The sequence below is a fragment of the Mytilus galloprovincialis genome, chromosome 8 (genome assembly GCF_965363235.1).
Source record: "Mytilus galloprovincialis chromosome 8, xbMytGall1.hap1.1, whole genome shotgun sequence".
Lineage (NCBI taxonomy): Eukaryota > Metazoa > Mollusca > Bivalvia > Mytilida > Mytilidae > Mytilus > Mytilus galloprovincialis.
In genome coordinates, this window is record NC_134845.1 from 30825345 (window position 1) to 30847589 (window position 22245).

Genomic DNA, 22245 nt, shown 5'->3' on the forward strand with positions numbered 1-22245 from the left:
AGATTTAGATATTTCGGTTTTAATCATGAAACTCCACACTAAAATTTAATAATTGTTAATTATCACTTTTTGGATGGTGATGTTCCTTTTCCATCTTACGGTGTGTATATTTCACAACTCTTCCGCTATATCAGTGTCTGTTGTGAGTTTTTATTATTTAAACGAACGTAATCTGTGTATAATACTGGTAAATTATTCAGCCACAGGATTTCGTTACCACACATTACTTAAAAAAATATTTACTAAATTCGTTCATAGATATGAATATTTGTTTTTGAAGTTTGGTTGTACATGTCAAAAACATTATTTCAAATGGGATGGCACATCCTCATTTTTACGGAAATGTTGTTTACCGAGCCTGGCAATTTAGAAACTATCCTGTAAAGTAGTATTTGTATTTTTATCCATCTGATGAGATAAGCTTTTTTCAACTGATTTTTATAGTTCGTTCTTATGTTGTACTGTTACAATATTGTCCCAGTTTAGGGGGGATTAGAATCCCGCTAACATGTTTAACCCCGCCACATTCTGTATATATGTGCCTGTCCCAAGTCAGGAGCCTGTAATTCAGTGGTTGTCGTTTGTGTATGTGTTTCACCTTTATTTTCGTTCATTTTTTGTACATAAATTAGGCCGTTGGTTTTCTCGTTTGAATTGTTTTACGTTGACATTTCGGGGCCTTTTATAACTGACTATGCGGTATTGGCTTTGTTCATTGTTGAAGGCCGTACGGTGACATATAGTTGTTAATTTCTGTGTCATTTGGTCTCTCGTGTGAGTAGTCTCATTGGCAATCATATATGTAGAACATCTTTTTTTATATTGGTTATGAAGACTGAAATAAAACAGTGTCTACAATTTTAAAAGGTAAAATTAGATATAACTTGTCTTAAGGTGAATTAACACTGTATGGAATTTCCTATTGAAATGAAATTAAATGTAATGGTTGTATCTACGGTAGCTCCTTCTGTTGCAGGCGAAGGAACTCTTAAGTGAGAATTTTTTTAAAAACATCAGATACAATTGTGTTGTTTATTCAATTTTCATTTTCTCTGGATACACATTTTTGTATTTTATTAAAATTACACTTTATTTCTATTTCAGTATAAACTAGAATAATAATGTTTTAAGTGATATTTAGATTTGTACAAATATCACCACTAAGTGCATATGGTCCATCAAAATATGACGTCATAGAAGAAGACTGATGATTGCTCCGTATGATTTATAATTAAAATCTTTTAGTTTCAACTGTCCGAAGTTTGAGATAATAGATTTCAATGAGTAAGTTTAACACTAAAATGCAATCATTTTAAATGTTGTCTGTCTGACTCTTTTTCGTAACGTCGATACATTATCTATTCCTTTCAGTAATTTAGCATTTTACTTATCTTGAATAATGTCCTAATATAACCGCTCCTTTCAAAACCGAAAGCCTAGCATCTGCGGGAATCACCACATTGAAGCTTGAAAACTCCTGTTTTATAATTCTCTGTAGATAAGGATACTTAGAGCATCTCCCAATCATGATAATGTTTGTAGTTCCTACAACTTTTGGATCTCTCAACATTTCGCGAAGAAGACAAATACTATGTTGCATCGTTGTGTCTAACAAACAGGCAAACAAATGTGTTTTGATTTGCAATTTGTTGTTAACCCATTTTATTCTATCTGAAAATGGTGTTTTTGACATGGCATCCCGTAATGATTTACCGGTTTCTTTTTCAAATGTTTGTATTAAAGAAACAGGTATTCTCAATTTTACTTTTATGTCTTCGTCACCACAAAAGATGCTCATTTGCATTTCAAATTCCCTTAACATGTCCACAGAGTCTGCTGGATAATTGTTACGAAAATCTGAAAAAATACGATTGCCTATAATGTCATCCATTAGTTGTGTAAATGCCTTTTTACTCCCGGTGTCTCCTACATCTCTAAAAATTGATTTGACAACTCCATGTAACGTCTTCTCTTGTTGTACACGATGAACAGACACAAATGTGGTATAATCTACAATAAACGAATCATCTTGATCATAACTGTTATCTCAAATTATACATTTTCGAAAACTATTTGATACCGACGCTTACACCTACGATTATGTCTACATGTAATCTTTTTGAAAAGGGATCATCTTAATTAATATATACTACGACCACAGACATTAATATTATATTTTTTTCTAATCTGCATTTTAAATACTGTATAAAACTTTGTTTTGAATGATTTACTACTTTATTAGGTCTGTTTAGAAGCTGATAATCGATCGATCTAAATATTGAACTTTGTAAAAAGAATAATATAATATTTTGATAAGAACCAGGAATGTTTAAAGTCTTTAAAAGCTTGAACGCTTTCTATAAATATGAATTCACTGAATAAATTCCCTGGTTATTCAGTGACTAATACACAGGGATATTCGGCCAACTGCTGTAGGTCGAGTAATTTGTCACAACAGCAAAGAAAAGTGCGATAAAGATATTATTTTATATATAAAAAAAAGAAAAAAGAAACAGAACGTATTGCTATAAAGATTAACAAGACGAAAATGTACAGAACTGTCATGCGTGTTAATATGTCACTACTAAACAAGGTAGATTGCTGCTCTGTTTGTCTAATGAAATTTCACAATTCGTGTTTGAATAACTCCAACAGCACCTGTTTTGCTTGTTTAGGGTTCAAAGACCAAAATGATATTGTACAATTGGATGTTACACAAGATCATCAAACATGTGCTAAAACTATAGATACAGAGGGCAACAAAATTGATTGCAGTCAACGCAACATACAGAAAAGAATGAAGAAAATTCAACAACAAATAATATTCTCTTAAATACCAACAGAGCCACTGAGCAAGATCAAAATGAAACCAATGTAAATTCCGAATTTCAGAAAATCAAAATGAAAGAACTTCGACATCTAGAACAGAGACTACGAAAAAAAGATGAACAGTTGAGGCTGAAGGAGACTGCTATTAACGAAAACTTGTCAGAAAAAAACCTCGAGTTGGAACAGACTGTAAAAAATCTATTAACGAGAATTGAGACACTAGAGGGTCATAAGACTACAAAGGGAATTGGTGGGACTTTCCACAGTATCCCTAACACAGAAAACAAAGTTAGTCCTGATAGTACCTCATGTGATAAACTCACAGTGGGAATTAGAGACAAAGTCACCAACTATGTACTTGGTAAGGTAGATGAAGAACTCAACAAACTACTAAACAATAGCGGTAATATATCCTCGAATCCTGAACAGTTTAATCCAAGTCAATAATCTCTTTATCAGCAAAAAATCATATGTGCATACATATCAATACTCTCCAAATCAGCAATCAAATCAACCATTCTTTACAAACCACCATCCAAATTATCAATATTCTTCCTACGGGCAATCTGTTTTTCACAATACATCTTATGTGCAACTAAGTCATCAATACTCAAATGCTTACTACCAATGTCATCACATGCAAAACAGGGAACAAGAAATAGAAACCAATCATTCTGTTAGCTTCCACTCAGACCTCAACGATGATAGAAACATGTGTAAAGAAAACTTAATTGAAATACTTCCAACTGAACAAAAGAAAGTTAACAAAACCGTACATTCACATTCCAATGAAACAACTTATAGAAATGATAAAGAAGTGGTTAAACATCAGCAGATCATAGGAACAAGTGATTCCAGCTGGTTCCACATCTCCCTTGAAGTTGAACCTATAAGCTATGGAGTAAACAAAAGTGACATGCATTTTTTATACCAAAACAGCCTCAACCGTCCAAAAATATAAGATAAAACATAGACCCATTGGAAAGAAGACTAAAAACTGTAAATATGTATTAAAGATTTTAGATTTTAACTGTAAGAACATTTTAACTTGTGGTTCACTATTTACTGAATTGAACTGAGTAACTCTATTGACATTTATCTACTTCAAGAACACTGGCTCTGCCATTGTCAGTTAAATATGTTGAATGACATACTACATAATTATAATGGTGTTGGTAAAGCATTAGACTCCAGCGACCCAATTACTCCATGGATAAGAGGCTATGGTAGGACTGCTATACTTTAAAAGAAAAAAAGGGAATATTCGAATACAATGCATTGAGATCAATGGTGACCAAAATTTAATTGTCATATCTGTATATCTATTTTGTAAAGGTTCAACAAATAGTCAAACAGAATTTCAAGAATGTATAGATCTTTTGAATGAAATAATGGCAACGTATGAACAAACACAACAAATAATAATTGGTAATGCTTTTAATGAGGAAATCTTTGGATCTAATGACTCTATGAGACATTTATTGACATACGCCGTCTGTGTACAAAAGATATTGGAAAAACCTTCATTAGCGCTAATGGGAGTGATTGTACTGCAATTGACTATATACTTTTTCAAGAAACATTTAAAGAATCTATCATCAATATTAGTAAATGTGAATGTACTAGGAATGTATCTGACCACTATCCTCTATTATTGTCTCTGGATTTCAAATAAGAAAACAGAATTTAAGCCTACAATGAAAGTTAAATGGGATAAAGCGAGACTTGGCCAAGTACACTGAGATAATTAATGAAGGACTTCTTACATCTCTACAAGATATGAAAACAACAGATAATATCGAAAAAGGTTTTCATGATATAACTGCTGTAATAACAAAAGCCTCAAATGAGATCGCACAAAAACAAAAACTCGAAAGACTTAGCCAAAATTAAAAGTAATGTCTGACGAAAAATTAAAAGCTATAAGGAATAAGAAAACAGCCTTTTACTATTGGAAAGCAAATGGACGGCCAACTGATTGTTTATACCCTTTTCTATTTGAAAATAAAATTACAACATAGAAATGGATAAAGTTATGTAGAATAGAAGCTGCACAAAAACGCATACAGGACAGAAATGAAATTGTTGAGGCAAGATCATCAAACAAAACTCTCTTCTATAAACTTATTAACCAGCAACGTGGAAAACTATCCAGACGAATTGATGAGCTTAATGTAGGTGACAGCATTTATAACACTCCGGATCAAATAATGGAAGGCTGGAAGATACATTTTGGACAATTAGCAAAAAACAACCTTGATGAAAATTTTGCTTCCAATTATCTAAAGACTACAGAAAATGAATATATTAACATCCTTAAACTCTGCAGTGAGCAATTTATACATGTTGATGTAACACAGGAAGACATTTTAAAAGCTATAAACAGTTTGAACCGCAACAAAGCAGCAGATTTCTATGGCATTAAAGCAGAAAATATTATCTATGGCGGTGACAATCTAATAACATATTTACAAGCCTTAATCAATAAATCTTTTCAAGAGCATTTTATTCCTGTTTCACTCAAAATTGGAACCCTCTTTCCGGTATTTAAAAATAAAGGTGATTGTAAAAATGCCAAAAAATACAGAGGAATTACTGCAACACCAACATTTTCAAAAGTAATTGAGAAGATACTAAAAATGAGAGAGAACTGTAAATTATTCTATGTCAAAATCAATTACAAAGAGGTTCACAGAAAATTCATCACCATTACTTTGTGATTTTATAGTAGAAGAATTTGAAAGAGAGAATAAAGATCTTAAAGGGAAAATTCACGATTTTTTACTTATGGTTTAATTATGTTCATTATGACATAATATATATATTCACAAAGTTTTATCGCTATATGTGCAGTAATAAAGGAGAAATTCAATAATTAATGAAAAAATATCAACTACTTCCTGTAGGTCGTGACGTTTTCTCCTGATTTTTGCATGCCGGGATTTAAAATACAATCATTAAAAGTCTTGGTTTTTAATCATATTTTAACGTAATCGTAAGCGCGCCGATGACTTATGCTTTATCTAATAACCATCCGATAATAAGAAGATAAAACGCACAGACGTTCAATTGTACTCATTCGTGAGATAAATTATCTATGTTAAACGTATATATTCGAATTATATTTGTAGACAACACAAAAAGTTATAAATTTATTTTTAATAAATGCATTTTCGGACTGATAAGGTGAACAAATTAAAGTACAATAATCTGTAAAGACAATATGTTGGTGTACTATTATTGACCTTTTACTATCTCTGCTATGGCTAGGTTTATACGATGTGTGTATTCACGGTTCTGTGGAAATACTCGTAGATGGCTTGTTGAAAGGTAAATTGTTATTTGCACTTCGGTATTTAACCACGCCTCTAGGGCACACCTTGCCAGGTGTGACTGTCTATTCGGATCAGTGGTAGCATTTAATACACACATTAAAAATACATATTCAAGTTGGTGACAAATAAAAATTGGTCGCCGTGGAATTATTTAATTATATTTGGTGCTATTATTTATTTGAATTCAAATAAGTTAATTTACTAAGAAATACAGAATTTTCGGTTAAAGACGGGAAACTTAATTCATATGTCAGAATGAAATGATATACAAGTCTTGTCCTTGATTTATGTCTCATAAAAAAGGGGGACTTAGAAATTAGAAATAGCTTTACTAAATCATTTTTATTTGTCTTTATTAGGCGAAAAAATGTACGAGAACACTTACATTTAGACTTTTGAAAGCCATGTATTAATTAATATATGAAACTATCTGAAGATAACTCTACCGAAGCGGAATATAATATGTACGAATAAAGAAAAAAATATTTTTGTAATGGAATCGAAAAATTACGAATAGATATTCTTTTCAAGTGTGATAAACGTCAACCAAATTTATTCATAATGGGGAACGTCCTTATTAAAATCTGAGACAACTATAATAATCGTCGTCTCCCAACGTATATATATACTTAAATAACTATTTGATCAACGATGTTTAAAATTAAAAGACAACGAATTTTTTTAGATCAATAATTCTGGTATGTTCCAATCTGTCCTAAACTATTGACAACGAGTATATATTACATTTTCCCAAATTAACCCTTGGAAAAATATGTAAATAGATTTGTATTTCTTCAATTATTTTTTTTTGTATTATTTTTTTTTTATAAATAATATTCTTTACACCAGAAATGTTATTTATAAACAAGCGTATGAGTTCAGTAATGACTAGTATATTATATCACTCTCGGACACGCAAGACAAAAATGTATATTATACATGCACCTGATAGTTCAAAATGGAAAGTTATAAGTAACGGTCGTGTACACTGATCAATACCTACAGAAGTGAAACGATGCATGAACTTGCAAGCCCGCCGGACAGGAAATCGATTGAATACCTGGACGTGTCACCTTACACCCCTTCCAATACCTTTGGGAGTAATACCTTTAGCCATGCTGGTGATCAGATAAGGGAAGATCCGAATTTATTTAAATAAAGTTTATTACTTGAAAGAATTATGAACGAATTAGATTTTCGAAAACAATTTCCACGGAACACTTATTTATCATTTTATGATTTGAACTTTGACTTTTTAACTAATTACAATATTATCAGTTTAAAAATAACAGACTATATGGTTATTTAAAAATATAAGACCATTTTCCGTATCAAGTTAGTCAGTCAGATAAAACAACCGTACGATTGACAAGATATCGACACGCAATTACGACTACATCGTTTACTGTAGTTTTGTTCCTTTGTGGTTTATTGACATATCGGGATTTTTCATCGGAGAAGGTGACAAGATGGCGGAGAGTAGAGAACTGATACTCAAAATTTAAAATCGATGGTGATCTCTTATTTAGCGGAATAAAACTTTAATATCTATAAATTTGAGCATTTTTATACAGAATGGACATAATATCAATTTTTGATTTTTTTGCGAAGTTTCCCTTTAAACATATATAGGGCTCTTAGATGCAAAATCTGCCTTTGATGTAGTGGTTCACGCAAACTCGATCAAAAGACTTCACCAGTATGGCTTTTCGAATCAATCGATATTATTGATAGACAATCTATATCAAAATACAGTTTCACATGTCAAATTGGACAATAGCGTCTCAGAAGATTTCTTAAAAATAGAACAAGGTGTTCGGCAAGGTGGAACTCTCAGTGTTAAATTATATACTGAACCGAAAAAAAAACGTCGTATTTTTAGAAAAATCAAATTTTCAAATGCATTGAAAAAAATTATTTATTTATTTTGGTTGAGGGAAATTACCTTCAAATGATGCAAGGATTATGTTTAAATCTTCGTTACGGCTGACTGCGTTCATTAATTTTGGCGTTCTAATAATGGTTTCGCTGGGTCCGTGGGACACGTTTCGCAGTCAAATTTCATGATGATGAGATGCACGTTGAATCCGTGCCTCTATAAGGGTAATTAAGAGGTGCCAAGTTTTTGTGTCAACATAACCTGTTTGATGCAGTTCTGATGCCAAGACTCAACACACGACAAAGAGAACAGGCACTATGACGTTTGAATGCTGGACAGTGATCTCAATTCTTTGCAAATGCATTTAACTCTAATGTACGCATCATCAAATGTCTACGAAAACGCCACAATGCATCAAACAGTACAAATGACCGTCCACATACTCAACACTAATGGCGGACACACACGCTACTGACTGGTGACCTGAATTAATTAAATCTGTGAAAAGGTGGTGAAAAACTTTATCAATGAACAGTAAATGAACTGAAATGATGATAATTGGTTAAATAACAAGGGTATTTATACGCACATTCAATCGAAAAAATATAGCATTTTTTCTTTCATTATGTTTGCCTTTCTTTTGCGGTTCAGTATATATAAACCCTCTTTTGAATTTTCTAGTTGACTCAGGGCTTGGTTGAAAAATTGAAAACATTAATTGCTTTGCACCGAACTGTGCAGATGGTGTTGCACTACTTGCTTGTTACCCTTTAGATATACAAACAATGTATATATATTGCCGTATTTTTTAGTAAGGGTGAAGGATACCATCTACAACCTTCAAAAAGCGTCTTTATACCTGTAGCAAGGCTAAAACTATAGAAACTAATTTAGGATTTTGGAAATTGAACGAAACTGTAATACCAGTAGTAGACAACGCTACACATATTAGAGACGACAAATAGAGATCTCAAATCAATTCGGCACAAACAACTGTTGAATAAAATCTGAAAAAAGCAGAAGAGCTATCTACAGCCTAATTGTAACTGGTCTACATAGGGAGAATGGTCTTGATCTTATATGAGAACCTATATTCTACCAATACTAACCTACGGACTTGAAATTGTGTTACCAAAAGGCAAAATTCTTGACAATTTACAGTTCCAATACAAAAAGTTACTAAGGCAAATTCTTTCGTTAAATGTTAATGTTGCTGATCCTGCTGTGTATTTGATATCTGGTTTACTACCCATAGAAGCAGAAATACACATGAAAATCCTTACCATATTTGGAAATGTTACAAGAGCAAATAAAAACTCATCTGAGTGGAGGCTAGCAGAAAGACAACTACAGATTAAGAGTATGGATAGTAGCAGTTGGTTTATAGATATGAAAAAAGATCTGTATCATATATAATCTAGAAAACCTATTATCACTACTTTATAATGAACTACATAATAATTGGACAACAATAATTAACGAAGAAATAATATATTACTCCAGCATGAAATACATTCCAACATTATCATTTAAAGTTGGGAAAATTCATTCTTTGGCCTTAGCGAATAGTGCTAATCAAAGAGACCTCAACAGAATTCCAATTAGACTGGAACCTATATTCTACAGACAACTAGAGCAGCTTACAATCAAAACAACGTGAATCCAACATGTAAATTATGTGACCAGGCTGAAGAAACACAGTCACACAGTCGTTGGATTTCTCGTTTGAATGGTTTTACACATGTCATTTCTGTGTCCCTTGCTGTTTGATGTGAGCCAATGCTCCGTGCTGAAGACCATACTTTGACCTATAATGGTTTACTTTTACATAATGTGACTTGGATGAGAGTTGTCTCATTGGCACTCATACCACATCTTCTTGTATCTACTTAACGTTTTAATCAAGTTGAAAACAGTAATTACATGTATTAGTTTCGTGAATTCATGCTGGATTAAAATTTAAAATTAATTTAAACTATCGATATATGTATTGTTTATTTGTTCTTGTCCTCAACTAACATGAAATATTTGCCACTGTCCTTACAAACCGACAATCAATCAATGAATCTTATATCAGCTGTCATAAAAAGACTTTCATTTTACGTGCAACATTAAGAGTCGAAAGCGCATCTGGAGCAGAACAATTAGTATCGTCAGTATTATAACTACCACCGGGTCGTGGGACTGAAACCTTTGCTAATGAACTATTAGTCTCGGGTATATCACTTGCATAGTAGCCACTTAACATGTTATAGTATTCAAAACGGATAGTTTTTCATTGCTTTTATAAAAGTTCATATAAATAAAGGAAGTAACTCATTTGTGGAAAGCTCCGATTCTTTGTCCTGATTTGAGTACACTTACTTAAGGTCCTCTCTATCTAGATCTATGATGAGTTTATTTGAATCATTTACATTAAGTAATACTTGTTCATGTTCTTCTTTTTTAAGTAGCAATAAACTCATTATAGATACCATGATTAAATTTTGAATTTACGCCAGACGCGTTTTTCGTCTACAAAAGACTCATCAGTGACGCTCGAATCCAAAAAATGTACGTGAATGTTAAAAGAGGGACGAAAGATACCAAAGGGACAGTCAAACTTATGAAATGTGATGAGAAAAGCTTACTTTTCGACACAGGTGAGCTTGAAAAAGACACAAAACTTGAAGAATAATATACAATACACAACATAAAATACTAAAGACAAAACAACACGAATCCCACCAACAACTGGGGATGATCTTATTAATAGGTGCCCCGGGAGAGTAAGCAGTTCTTGTTCCAAATGCAGCAACCGTCGTGTTGCTCAAGTAAAATATGGTAATTTGTTTAATTTGGAAGGTAATTTATGATACAACATATACAGTAAAGTTTACCTCTTATATTGAATACATCTAGAAATTGACAATATGATAATAAATTATTTCAGCTCTCTAATTGTGAACTTTTGTAAAATCTGGTAATATGTTTAATTTGGGAGGTAATTTATGATACAATATATACAGTAAAGTTTACCTCTTATATTGAATACATCTAGAAATTGACAATATGATAAGAAATTATTTCAGCTCTCTAATTGTGAACTTTTGATTTTTATGTTGCAACATTTCAAGAGCACTTACATATAGAGTATATATCTCCAAAGTGAAACAATATTCAAGGGTTTGCATTTACTATCGTAATTTTCTTAGCAGAGGATTAGGTTGCTGGTCAAAGGAACAATATTTAACCAAGAGTACCAAGTGGTGAAGTTGAAAATATCCCTTTGAAAATTTTACGAACGACACCACGAGTTGGTTGATCGTTATGGACTTCCTGTTTCACAGATAACGACTTATATGGTCAAATTGTTGGAACTACAACCCCGTTCTCCTTTCCCCGAATGGGACCTACCAATTAGAATTATCACTGGGAATGTTCTTATATGAGCAACACAAAGGGTGCCACATGCGAGTATGATATGATTACCCTAATGGAGCATATGATATTACCCCAGCTTTTTGGTGGGATTCTTGTTGCTAAGTCTTTAGTGTTCTATGTTGTGTTTTGTATACTGTTGTTTTGTTTTTTGTCTTTTGACTTATGAGATTGAATTTCCCTTTGGTAACTTTCGCCTCTTTTCTAATGTACATCATATAATATTCCAGTTAATTATCTTAATCTGTATAGATTGTTACCTGACAGATTAACTTGTATATTTGATTTCAATATCTGCCAATAAATTATACCACCATTTGTCCTTTGGCTTTCTGCAGTTGTGCATATGGATTTGGATCTCTTATAATTTATGATGATGTAGAAATAGAACTTTTTCATTTAAATGACTGTACTGCAGTAGTTCTTTTGTTTGAACCATTTCGGTTCAAAACAAAGACTTTTATTCTGTATTGTTGTTTCTAAATATCAGCTTTAAAGAACTAGACGAAAGACCGATCGGCTTGGAAATTGAATATTGTGTCCTCAGTGGACCATTGTATTCAAGCAGAATGATACTTTGTGAGCTATTACGTTTAAAATCCGACTGAAACACAGTTAACGCTACAAATTCACCAGATTCACATTTCGATAATTACTTCAGTGATGTACGAAGCCTTAAACATGAAAGGTCCAAAAACAAATATAAAAGTTGAAAAGCTAATAGAACGAAACGGAAAAAAAAAGATAAAAGCAAAATCCGGATACGTAAATCGAGCTAATCATGGGATAGATAATTTCCTTTATTTGAGGTTATTATGGAATTTTAGAACAGCAAATTGAATATATCAATACCCATATGTAATTCCAGTCCATCAGCAGATTGTCAGTTTAAAACAAATCAGGAAATATTTTATATCAATATGAATTATAAATGCTAGAGCATTCAACAACACAAACGCGGGGTAATATCAACAAATTATAAATCATATCGAGCAAAGAAGCATTCAAACATGAAATTAAATTCTCATCAATCTTTCAAATAAAATGATGAAACGATACAATCAATGGGCATTATTTTTTAATTTTTTTTTATGTATCTTTGAAACGTTTCAACAAATTGCTCAATATTGACTATATACGCCACATTATGTATGTATGTGCCTGTCCAAAGTCAGGAGCCTGTAATTCAGTGGATGTCGTTTGTTTATGTGTTACATATAGTTTTTTTTTGTTCATTTTTGAATATAAATAAGGCCGTTAGTTTTCTCGTTTGAATTGTCATTTCGGGGCCTTGTATAGCTGACTATGCGGTATGAGCTTTTATCATTGGTGAAGGCCGGACGGTGGCCTATAGTTGTTAATGTGTGTGACAGTTTGGTTTCTTGTGGAGAGTTGTCTCATTGGCAATCATACCAAATCTTCTTTTTAAAATATATATATAAGCGTATAATCATCCAACAGCGATAAAATTCTCACCTCCACAGTCGAATACAATGTATTTATTTCCTGAATGGAATATCTTGAGGTCATCTGTTTCCTTCTCTACTGCCACATATTCGCAATACAAAGAAGCGACCTCTGGATCTGATCCAACAATCAAATCATCAACACCTGCCTAAAATCAAATCAATGAATTATAATAAATAATTTTAAATATACACAATCTTCTTAAATAATAATTTAGATGTTTACAAAGCTGTCTGACTCGGTTATTTATACAAAATGCATAGAAACTTTAAAAAGGAATTGTAAACAAGAATAGGAAAAATCTAAGGAACTAAGCTCAATAACAAGTCCAGATTAGTTCCAAATAAGCTATAAATAAAACATTCAAGAAAAAACAACATATCCTCCCCTGCATTTTGAATGGACCAACCAAGCACCCGTTAATTAACGTTTGAAACAAATTGGCATCGAGTTAAGTGTTGAAATAAGGGGCCTAGGTGTCCAAATTGTCTCAAAAGTTCTACTACTGTAATTACAAGCTAGTCACTGAACACTGAGGTTTGGAGTTTGAAACCAACAACAAATCAATCAACAAATAACGGTACCGTATGTGCATCCCGTGCGGGTGCACCCTACTTTAATCTAAGTTGACATGAATATCAATTACAATTTTTTGTAAATGTTCTGTAACAAAACTTTGAATTTTTCGATAAACTAAGGATTTTGTTATCCCAGGAATAGATTACCTTAGCCGTATGTGGCACAATTTTTTGGAATTTTGGGTCCTCAATGATCTTCAATTTTTTTTTTTGGCTTTATAATTATATGATCTGAGCGTCACTGATGAGTCTTGTGTAGACGAAACGCGCGTCTGGCGTATTAAAATATAATCCTGGTACCTTTGATAACTAATAAGTATTCAGTGTATTTTTTAAAATAGACAATAAGAATTCAGTGCAAACAATGAATATAAGATGCTTCGCTGAGTGCAACCTAAAACGACCAATGAGGTCGAACCCTGAACAGTTGGGGCAAGTTTGGACACAATATTCAAGCTTTATACTGTCAGAATTTGGATTTTAATCAAATTTTTTGACATAATATAGGTTTCTGATACAAAATAAATGTGGTTAAAGATCTTAAACATCTTGACATTTTAGTTACCTATAATGGTCTGATATCCAAAATCTAATAACATGGTTAGATTAGCATACACAAAACACAATTTTTTTTTTAATTGAAATCAAACACAAAATCTTTAGACCCTTCAAACCTTAATATGGACTAATTTCAAAACAGGACCCAAAATAAATAATCTAAATGCACAATAAGATTCAGCATATCATACAGCCACAATTCAGTTTTTGTTGATTTCGAACAAAGTTTAATTTTGGACATTTTCGACCTCAATGTAGACAAATTTAAGAATGAGACCCATTATCCAAAAATAGTAATACAAGGTAAGAACCCCCAAATATCAAAGACATTGAAAAAGAGGGACGACAGATGCCAGAGGGACAGTCAAACTCATAAATCGAAAATAAACTGACAACGCCATGGTTAAAATGAAAAAACAAAAGTACACATGAAACAACATAGAAAACTAAAGAATAAGCAACACGAACCTCACAAAAAAATAAGGGTGATCTCAGGTGCTTCGGAAGGGTAAGCAGATCCTGCTCCAAATGTGGCTCCCGTCGTGTTGCTCATGTTATAACAAATCCGGTAAATAGTCTAATTCGGTAAGTCACATTCATGAAAGGGAAGGGGATTTTAGTTACAACGTAAGGAACATATCCGATATCATCTGTAAAGCGGTTATTCCATAACGGTCAACCAACTCGTGATGACGGCAGTAAAATTTACGAAGTGATGATTTCAACTTCCCCATTGGTAGTAAATCCCATTGCAATTTTGAAGTTTTTCAATTGAAGATTTCTTGCTATTGCGTATTACTGTGCTGTTGCGCAATACTACTAGTATGCTATTGTCAAATACTGTGCAATTGAAGATTTTTTGCTATTGTGCAATACTTTGCAATTGGAGATTTCTTGATATTGCGTAATACTGTAATATTGCACAATACTTTGCCTTTGCTCAATACTGGGTCGTCGCGAAATTCTGTGCTATTGCACAATACTGTGCTATTGCGTAATTCTGTGATATTGCATTATACTGTGCAATTGAGATATCTTGTTATTGCCTAATACTTAAAGTTTGCTATTGCCCAATATTTTGATTTTGCCCAATACTGTGATATTGCTTAATGCTGTGCTATTGAACAATACTTTGCTATTCCGCAATACTGTGCAATTGAAGATTACTTGCTTTTGCGCACAACTGTGTTAGTGTGTAATAGTTTGCTATTGTGCAATACTGTTCAATTAAAGATGTCCTGCTATTGTGCAATACTGTGCAATTGAAGAGTTCTTCTTGAAACTTTTCAAAAAATTCAAAAAATTTAAGACAAAAAATACGATTCCACTTAAAAAATAAAATACCCCCCCTCTTGAAGTATTTACACCCAAACTCGATCCCAGCCTTCCCTTTGTGGTATGGAACATTTTAGTACAGTTTAAAAGAGATATATATACTTTAACACTAGGTACTGTCTTCAAAATAGAAAAAAAAATTTTTGGCCCATTTTTTGGCAATTCAATACAACTTTCTATAATTTATATATTGTAAATATAATTTGAAAGGAACTCGAGACTTTAAGGAATATATATATGGTAATAACTTATAATGAATAAACGCTGAGTCTGTAATATATAGATTTAAAACTACAAATGACCCAGCACACAATTCTGATCATAAAAACATTTGTACAAAGCAGATCAAGGTTACTAAATCACAATAATATAAACTATATCGTGGTAAAAACTCTTAATTCAACTAGTTAAATGTTGTTATATTCGTAACTAAGTTTACGGTTAAAAGATAACACTATGATAGATAAAGCAAAATAAATGAGATTCGGCGTTTGTCGTCAATATATGTTTTGGCTATGATTAGAGGATCTTCGATAGCCAAGGGTTACAATCCACCTCCATCCTCTACACCCTTGGCGGATTGAGATAGAATTTCAGTGACACAAGGTAATGATTTTCATTGGTTGCAATCGAAACTCGCTGCATCAAATCAAAAAGCGCCTATAACATGATCACGTGTAAATGTAGAAAGTGTATGTAAACAATTGCCACGTGCTTATTGTGCAACAAGTCTTTACATCCCTAAACATACGTCTATATTTAGTGACAATTTGAATGATTTTAATCGACGAATAGAAGTTCCTATGTATGTTTCTTGCACAAATGCATGAATGACAACGTATATTTTCGTTTCCTGCTTTACAAAGTGTGTAGAATCAAACTTGTCCTTGCCCTATGTGCCAAAAGGCATAACAAGGACTAAGTAAGTAAGTAAAGTGTGTAGAATCTAGACGCTACAGTGTTTTACCTCCAACTTGAAGAGTTCAAGTGCTACCATTGGTGAAGAATAATGTATTCTGAATGGGCGTGACTTTAATCTACCGATAGATGGCGCAACATTGTTATCACAAATATTGGCTTAATTTGCCAAGGGTGGAGAGGAGGGAAGTGGATCGTCACCCTTGGCTATCGAAGATATGGTTAGAGCTAAATGAGATCAACAGTTGAGTAATTAGATTTTAAACATATACATGCAACACTTTGACATATAAAGCTTAGTTAAAATAGGTGAAGCAATTTTGCGATTTCGAAATGAATTGAAAATCTATGTAACTGATATCATGAAGAAGAAGTGTTTCATGCAGTATGCGTTCCGTGACACAAAATTTAGGTTGAATCAAATGTTTATTATAAAAGTTGTAATTGTTTCCTTGACATTTGATCTATATTAAATGGTTATAGCTGAAGAAAATTAATAACAAGCTTTATTTGAATCCATATTATTTTAATATCAAACATATTGTTGTTAACTCTTTTGTTAATTTTCATTTTGCTTAGTTCCATTTTAATTTTTCGTTAAATCATAGTTTATTATTTTCAACATTTAAAAAAACCCTAGATAAATCTAATTTTAAAAATAGAAAATTAAACGTCGCTTGTATTGCATATTTTGCATATTTCGTTACATTCATTATAGTATATTCTCTTTCTATTAGGGGTTTCTTTAAAGAAAAGTATCAAATTGTTGAGTAAATTAATTATTAGTACCATGTAAGCATTATTCAACATTACTTCCATGTTATAATGTAATACTAAACTCTTTTCACTAAATTCTGTAAATTCACGGGTAGATATAATATCCTGCATAGCACCTCAAACTATTTTATAAACAAAGAAAATTAACCCTTATCAGGTATCTGAAATGACCATATTTTATAAAGGTTGTTTTGGAGCGAATTTTTGTCATACTTTGCAAGAAAATATTAAATCGAAGTTATTATCTGACTAAATGACCACAAATTGATCCTGAGTAATGCAACCATGTCCTTCTTCGGTGTAAATTTGTTAGACAAGTCTGACCATTCAGAAATTGAAAGGAAAATTGCATGATGATGTGAATCTAACGTTAAAGCATTTTTATTTGTTCTAGATCTTTTGGTGCTGGATTATGCCGACTCTGACGCACTGGCGCATCACCAATTCGTAACACATTTACATACACTTGACTTTGTTGTAAAGATAATATGTCTTAGATTAATTGTAATGATCGATGGATCCTTGAAAAATATTTAAACATGGTGTATCATTTCGGTGAAAAACACAAAACTTTGATGATTTTCTCAAAAATTAGAAACTTTATTGACGAAATTGGTTTGAGGTACATACAACATTTTACAGTTCTCAACTTCTTGATGATATATGCATAATTTTGCGAGGTCCGCCAGGATATTAAATTGTTGCATATGATACTAAAATAAACGTTGTGGATATAAATATATAACCGATTTACATATTGTTATGAAATACAAATACAAGTCGAGGTTAATTCTATATTAAGCCTAGTTTGAAGAGCTGAAATTCAAATTTCCTACGATATATTTGTTTCAACTGACATCGAATGACAAAGTTTTCTTTGTACCTTTTACCGACGTCGATAACACCAAATATATGCATTACGGCAGATATTTATAGATTATCGTTGATCATCTCAACGAGATTGATTTTCTTGCTTGAGCCATTACGGCGAGAGTGAGATAAAGCAATCGAGTTGAAACGATCAATGATAAAATGTTTATCGCTATTTTAGCAATGACGACGTTGTCAATCATGTCAATTTCATTGAAAACGCCACGTGTCTCCTCAGTTCCTAGCGATAATTTCGTATATCACTTGAGTCCGTTGAGAAGGGAAATTATCAGTCAGCAAGATCAAAGGAAAATTTCGTAAAATAGCGATAAATATGTTTATCGACGAGACGTTCCCACAGAGTTCCTACTTTATAATGTATACATTTGAATTATTAAGTAAAAGCATAGGTCAAAATCTAAAACTTCAAATTTACCTATAAACTTGAGCTCAATTTGAAGGGAATAAACCAAAGACCTCAATTCAAAAGACGCAAATTATTTATTACATATATAGTGAATGATTTTTATATCACTATACGCGTAATTTAAAATATAAGAGGGATTAAAACTCTTATTTGATGTTAGCGTACCTGTTTAATTAACATTTATGTGTTACGACATGTCACAACAAACAATTTAGTAAAACAAAATGTTGACGATATCTTGTACGTTTTTTTTTTAAAGAAGTGTAAATGAGCCAAAATCTAAATTAATAATATGACCTTGCCCATTGACCTTCACCTTATATTGTTTTCTGGAAATTAGGTTTCTATCGATTATGGTTCACCAGTTAAAATGCATATCATTTATATCAAATGCATAAGGGGAAATAACTCTCATATGGAGTCTCCGGATAGCTTCCGTCAAAATAAAACGTAATATCCTGAGGATACAATGAGCATTTTGGAATAAAATTATATATCACTTTCTTTTACGGTTAGGAAGGAGATCTCATAACAAGAAGAACAGTGTTCGGTTAAACAGGGTCGGTTTCAAAAGCATATAGACTGTGTGATATTATTTAATGAATGGCAATTATTCGTTTTGAATTTATTGAACCATAAAATTATTTTTTGACTCTTCACATTGAATAATCCGCGAAGCGGATTATGTAAAATGTGAAGAGTAAAAAATTCCCTTTATGGTTCAATAAAGGCAAAATGAATTATTGCCATTCATTATAAATAAATTTCCATCAAAAATAAGGCTCAAAGAACTTTTTATAATATTTATATACATATTAACAATAACAACGTACACACATGTTGGCGAATGAATACAGAACGTTAGAGTGGGCGTGTCGCCATAAAAATTGACAACAATGAAATTAAAAGCTATACTTTTAACCAATCAGAAGATTGTAAATACACCAGATTTATTTATATACAAAATAACTAAGAAACATCTTTCGAAACAGAAATAAAGCGCAAGAAAACAATTTGGTGGAAAAAAACCCCTAAAAAAAAATAAGCAGTACAAAACCAAAAACTAATAACTGTACAGCATGACAGGATGGAATAACAATTTCCTCATATCCTACTATATCGGTCATCACGTGACTTTTACAATGAAAGTGAACGGGGTACATATATCAAACGGTCATAACTTTTTTTGTAATATTGTGTATTTTACCTCCCAGTTTACACATTTTTACGATTAAAAATGTTTTAAGTTTCAGTTCAGATATATGATTTCGTGCTTCGAAATAAGTTTGAAAATTGAGGTAACATGACAACACAGCCTCCGTTGACTTCTTCGTTAAAACTCGATAAAATTACAATGGGACCTTTTTGTATTATCAATTTTTTTAACTTATTTATTGTTACTTATATGCTCCCAACCCCTAAAAAGATCGACAACATATTCATATAAATGAAATCGAAAAACCATATCAGTTTAGGTATCGAACTTTTTGCTTCGAAATTTGATTGAAAAGTTCATATTTTGGCATTCGTTAGAATTATTTTCAAAATAGCGGCCACTGTTGGAAGGTTACAACGACACGACATGCCGGTATTCATTTAAGTATAAATCAAAAAGTATTATGTCAAATATTTATCGGAGAGTGTCTTTTTGTATTTAAGAAATTTCTTTTTTCACATGTTCTTTAATATATTTATAAGAAACAGTCTCTCACACTAAAATAAAGATTTATATGCACGTACCATGTAGTTTACATTGATAGCTTGGGCCGACATGTGAATATAAATTTTAAAGATTTATACGATGAAAATCGAAAAAATGTTGGATGCATGTCTTTTCAATAATTTTCTTACCTTAAAGCAGCATAGAATTAAACATTGTTTCTCTCTGTTAAAGTGTATACATGCTATCTGTTTTGATAAAATTTCGAAGTTACATAAAACAAAATGGCGACCAAATAATTTTTAAAGGGTAGAAGATGTTAAACACTTGTTTTGCATATGCAAATAATTAATTTAACTGTTTATATTGCAATTAAATATGACACGTTATTGTAACTTGTATGAAAATCAAGCTAGAATGTTGAGATACAAATTATGTCAGCAACGTGACCAAAGAAAACAAACATGGCAACATGGCCTAATCACGATGTTTTGACAAGACCTATACATATATTAGTATTAATAAGTACGATTGTTTTATGAAATCATTTTATGATAATATTTTATATTAACAAAAGAAAACCTCGAATGGGTCATGGTAACAAAGATGAAATAATATCTATATATGTTTTGTAAAATTATCACACTGGTAACCAGTACATTTTATATAACCCTAATTAAACCAGTCACATGCAGAGTTATCGAACGTAATTATGACTGGAATAGTTGCATATGTATCAGATCCCACGTAAGAGTAATTTCCATGTTAAAAATAGTAGCAGAAGTTCAATACTAGACCAATGACTCCTGATAGTAGATATATATACTTCTATAAAAAAAAATACCTTAGTTACCTAACACATCGGTAAGATTAAACATATGTATGCAGTACCATTCTATTACACTCCTTACATTTTTAGTGAAAGCTGGATTTATAATTTTCAAGATCATGTTACTACAAGTATCACAATGTATAAAGGCGAAAACAAATACGACGAACACTGGTCTAAGGAGAAAGACTTTTCAAGCGTAGTACATGTGGTTTATGTGTTTAAACAATTTATGATCAAACATACCTTTTTAAAAGCTGTACAAAGAAATCTTTTCATACTATTACTGTTCCAGATTTCTGGTATAACCAAAACCCATTGGATATCTGTTTTTGTTAATCCGCTCTGAACGCTCTCATTTAATTTCATGTTACGTAATGCATGATCCATATGAAATTCGAATAGCATACGGAAGAGCACCATTGCTGATATTTTCTTACGCCCATCTTCTGTTACAATCTTGAAATCTCCAGCTATATCACGGTATTTATTCTACAAAGACATAGAAATTCTAGTTAACGGAGGATATCAAGTTCTCTTGTAACATTTTAATGTTTTTTTTATTGGTTAGTATTATACCATAAACACGTCATGCTTCATTGGTGCTAGTACAAGAAAGAAACACAATAAAATAAAATAAAATAAATAATTAGTTTATTATAGTGTCACATATTTGATCATACAATATATATATATACAACAATTCATAATACAAACAAAGATCAAATATCCAGCCTTAGAATAGACTTATGAGACACTTTAAAACACAACAGACAACTGTACATTTATATTAAAAATAAAATGAGCATTTCTTTATAAAATTCAAAAATAATTACTGGTTTATCACATTAAGTAAGCTGTTTTTAAAAAGAGATTACAGATAAAAACATAAGCAATGTTTAAAAGGTTTTGCCAAAAACCGGATACACTTTTTAAAATAAAAACAGACAAAAAGAAAGAGAGAAAATATATATATATATATTTCTAGGGAAACAAAAATAATGTAAATGTGATGATATAAGTAAGTGATCTAGCTAAAAAATATCTGTACTTAAAAGTAACAATAATAAAAATGACAGTAAAAAGAATTTAAAAAATATATAACTATGAAAAATATATGTTAATATTCAAATAAATTTCTTCCTTCTCTGATAAAAATTGAAAAGTGCGTATGATAATGAGGATTGTATTTCTTTACATTTCATAAGACTGATAAATTGACTGTCAATATCAAGAGTATCAAAGTTTTCTATAAAGTTTTTGGCTCGAGAAAATAAATTATATCTTAAGTCATCATACATAGTGCAGTTCATTAAAAAGTGTTTCTCGTTTTCTAAGACGTCATTCGGACAGAATTTACAAC

General features: G+C 31.7%; 1 protein-coding gene across 1 annotated transcript; it reads right to left on the reverse strand.

The window, feature by feature from the left end:
* Positions 1-1070: 1070 nt before the first annotated feature.
* LOC143043226 (heat shock 70 kDa protein 12A-like) lies at positions 1071-21343 on the reverse strand. The gene is made up of 3 exons (XM_076215637.1): positions 21129-21343; positions 12940-13078; positions 1071-2010 (listed from the first exon to the last, which is right to left on the reverse strand). The coding sequence occupies exons 1-3, from the start codon at positions 21303-21305 to the stop codon at positions 1388-1390; spliced, it is 939 nt and encodes a 312-aa protein (XP_076071752.1). The 5' UTR covers positions 21306-21343; the 3' UTR covers positions 1071-1387.
* Positions 21344-22245: the final 902 nt, after the last annotated feature.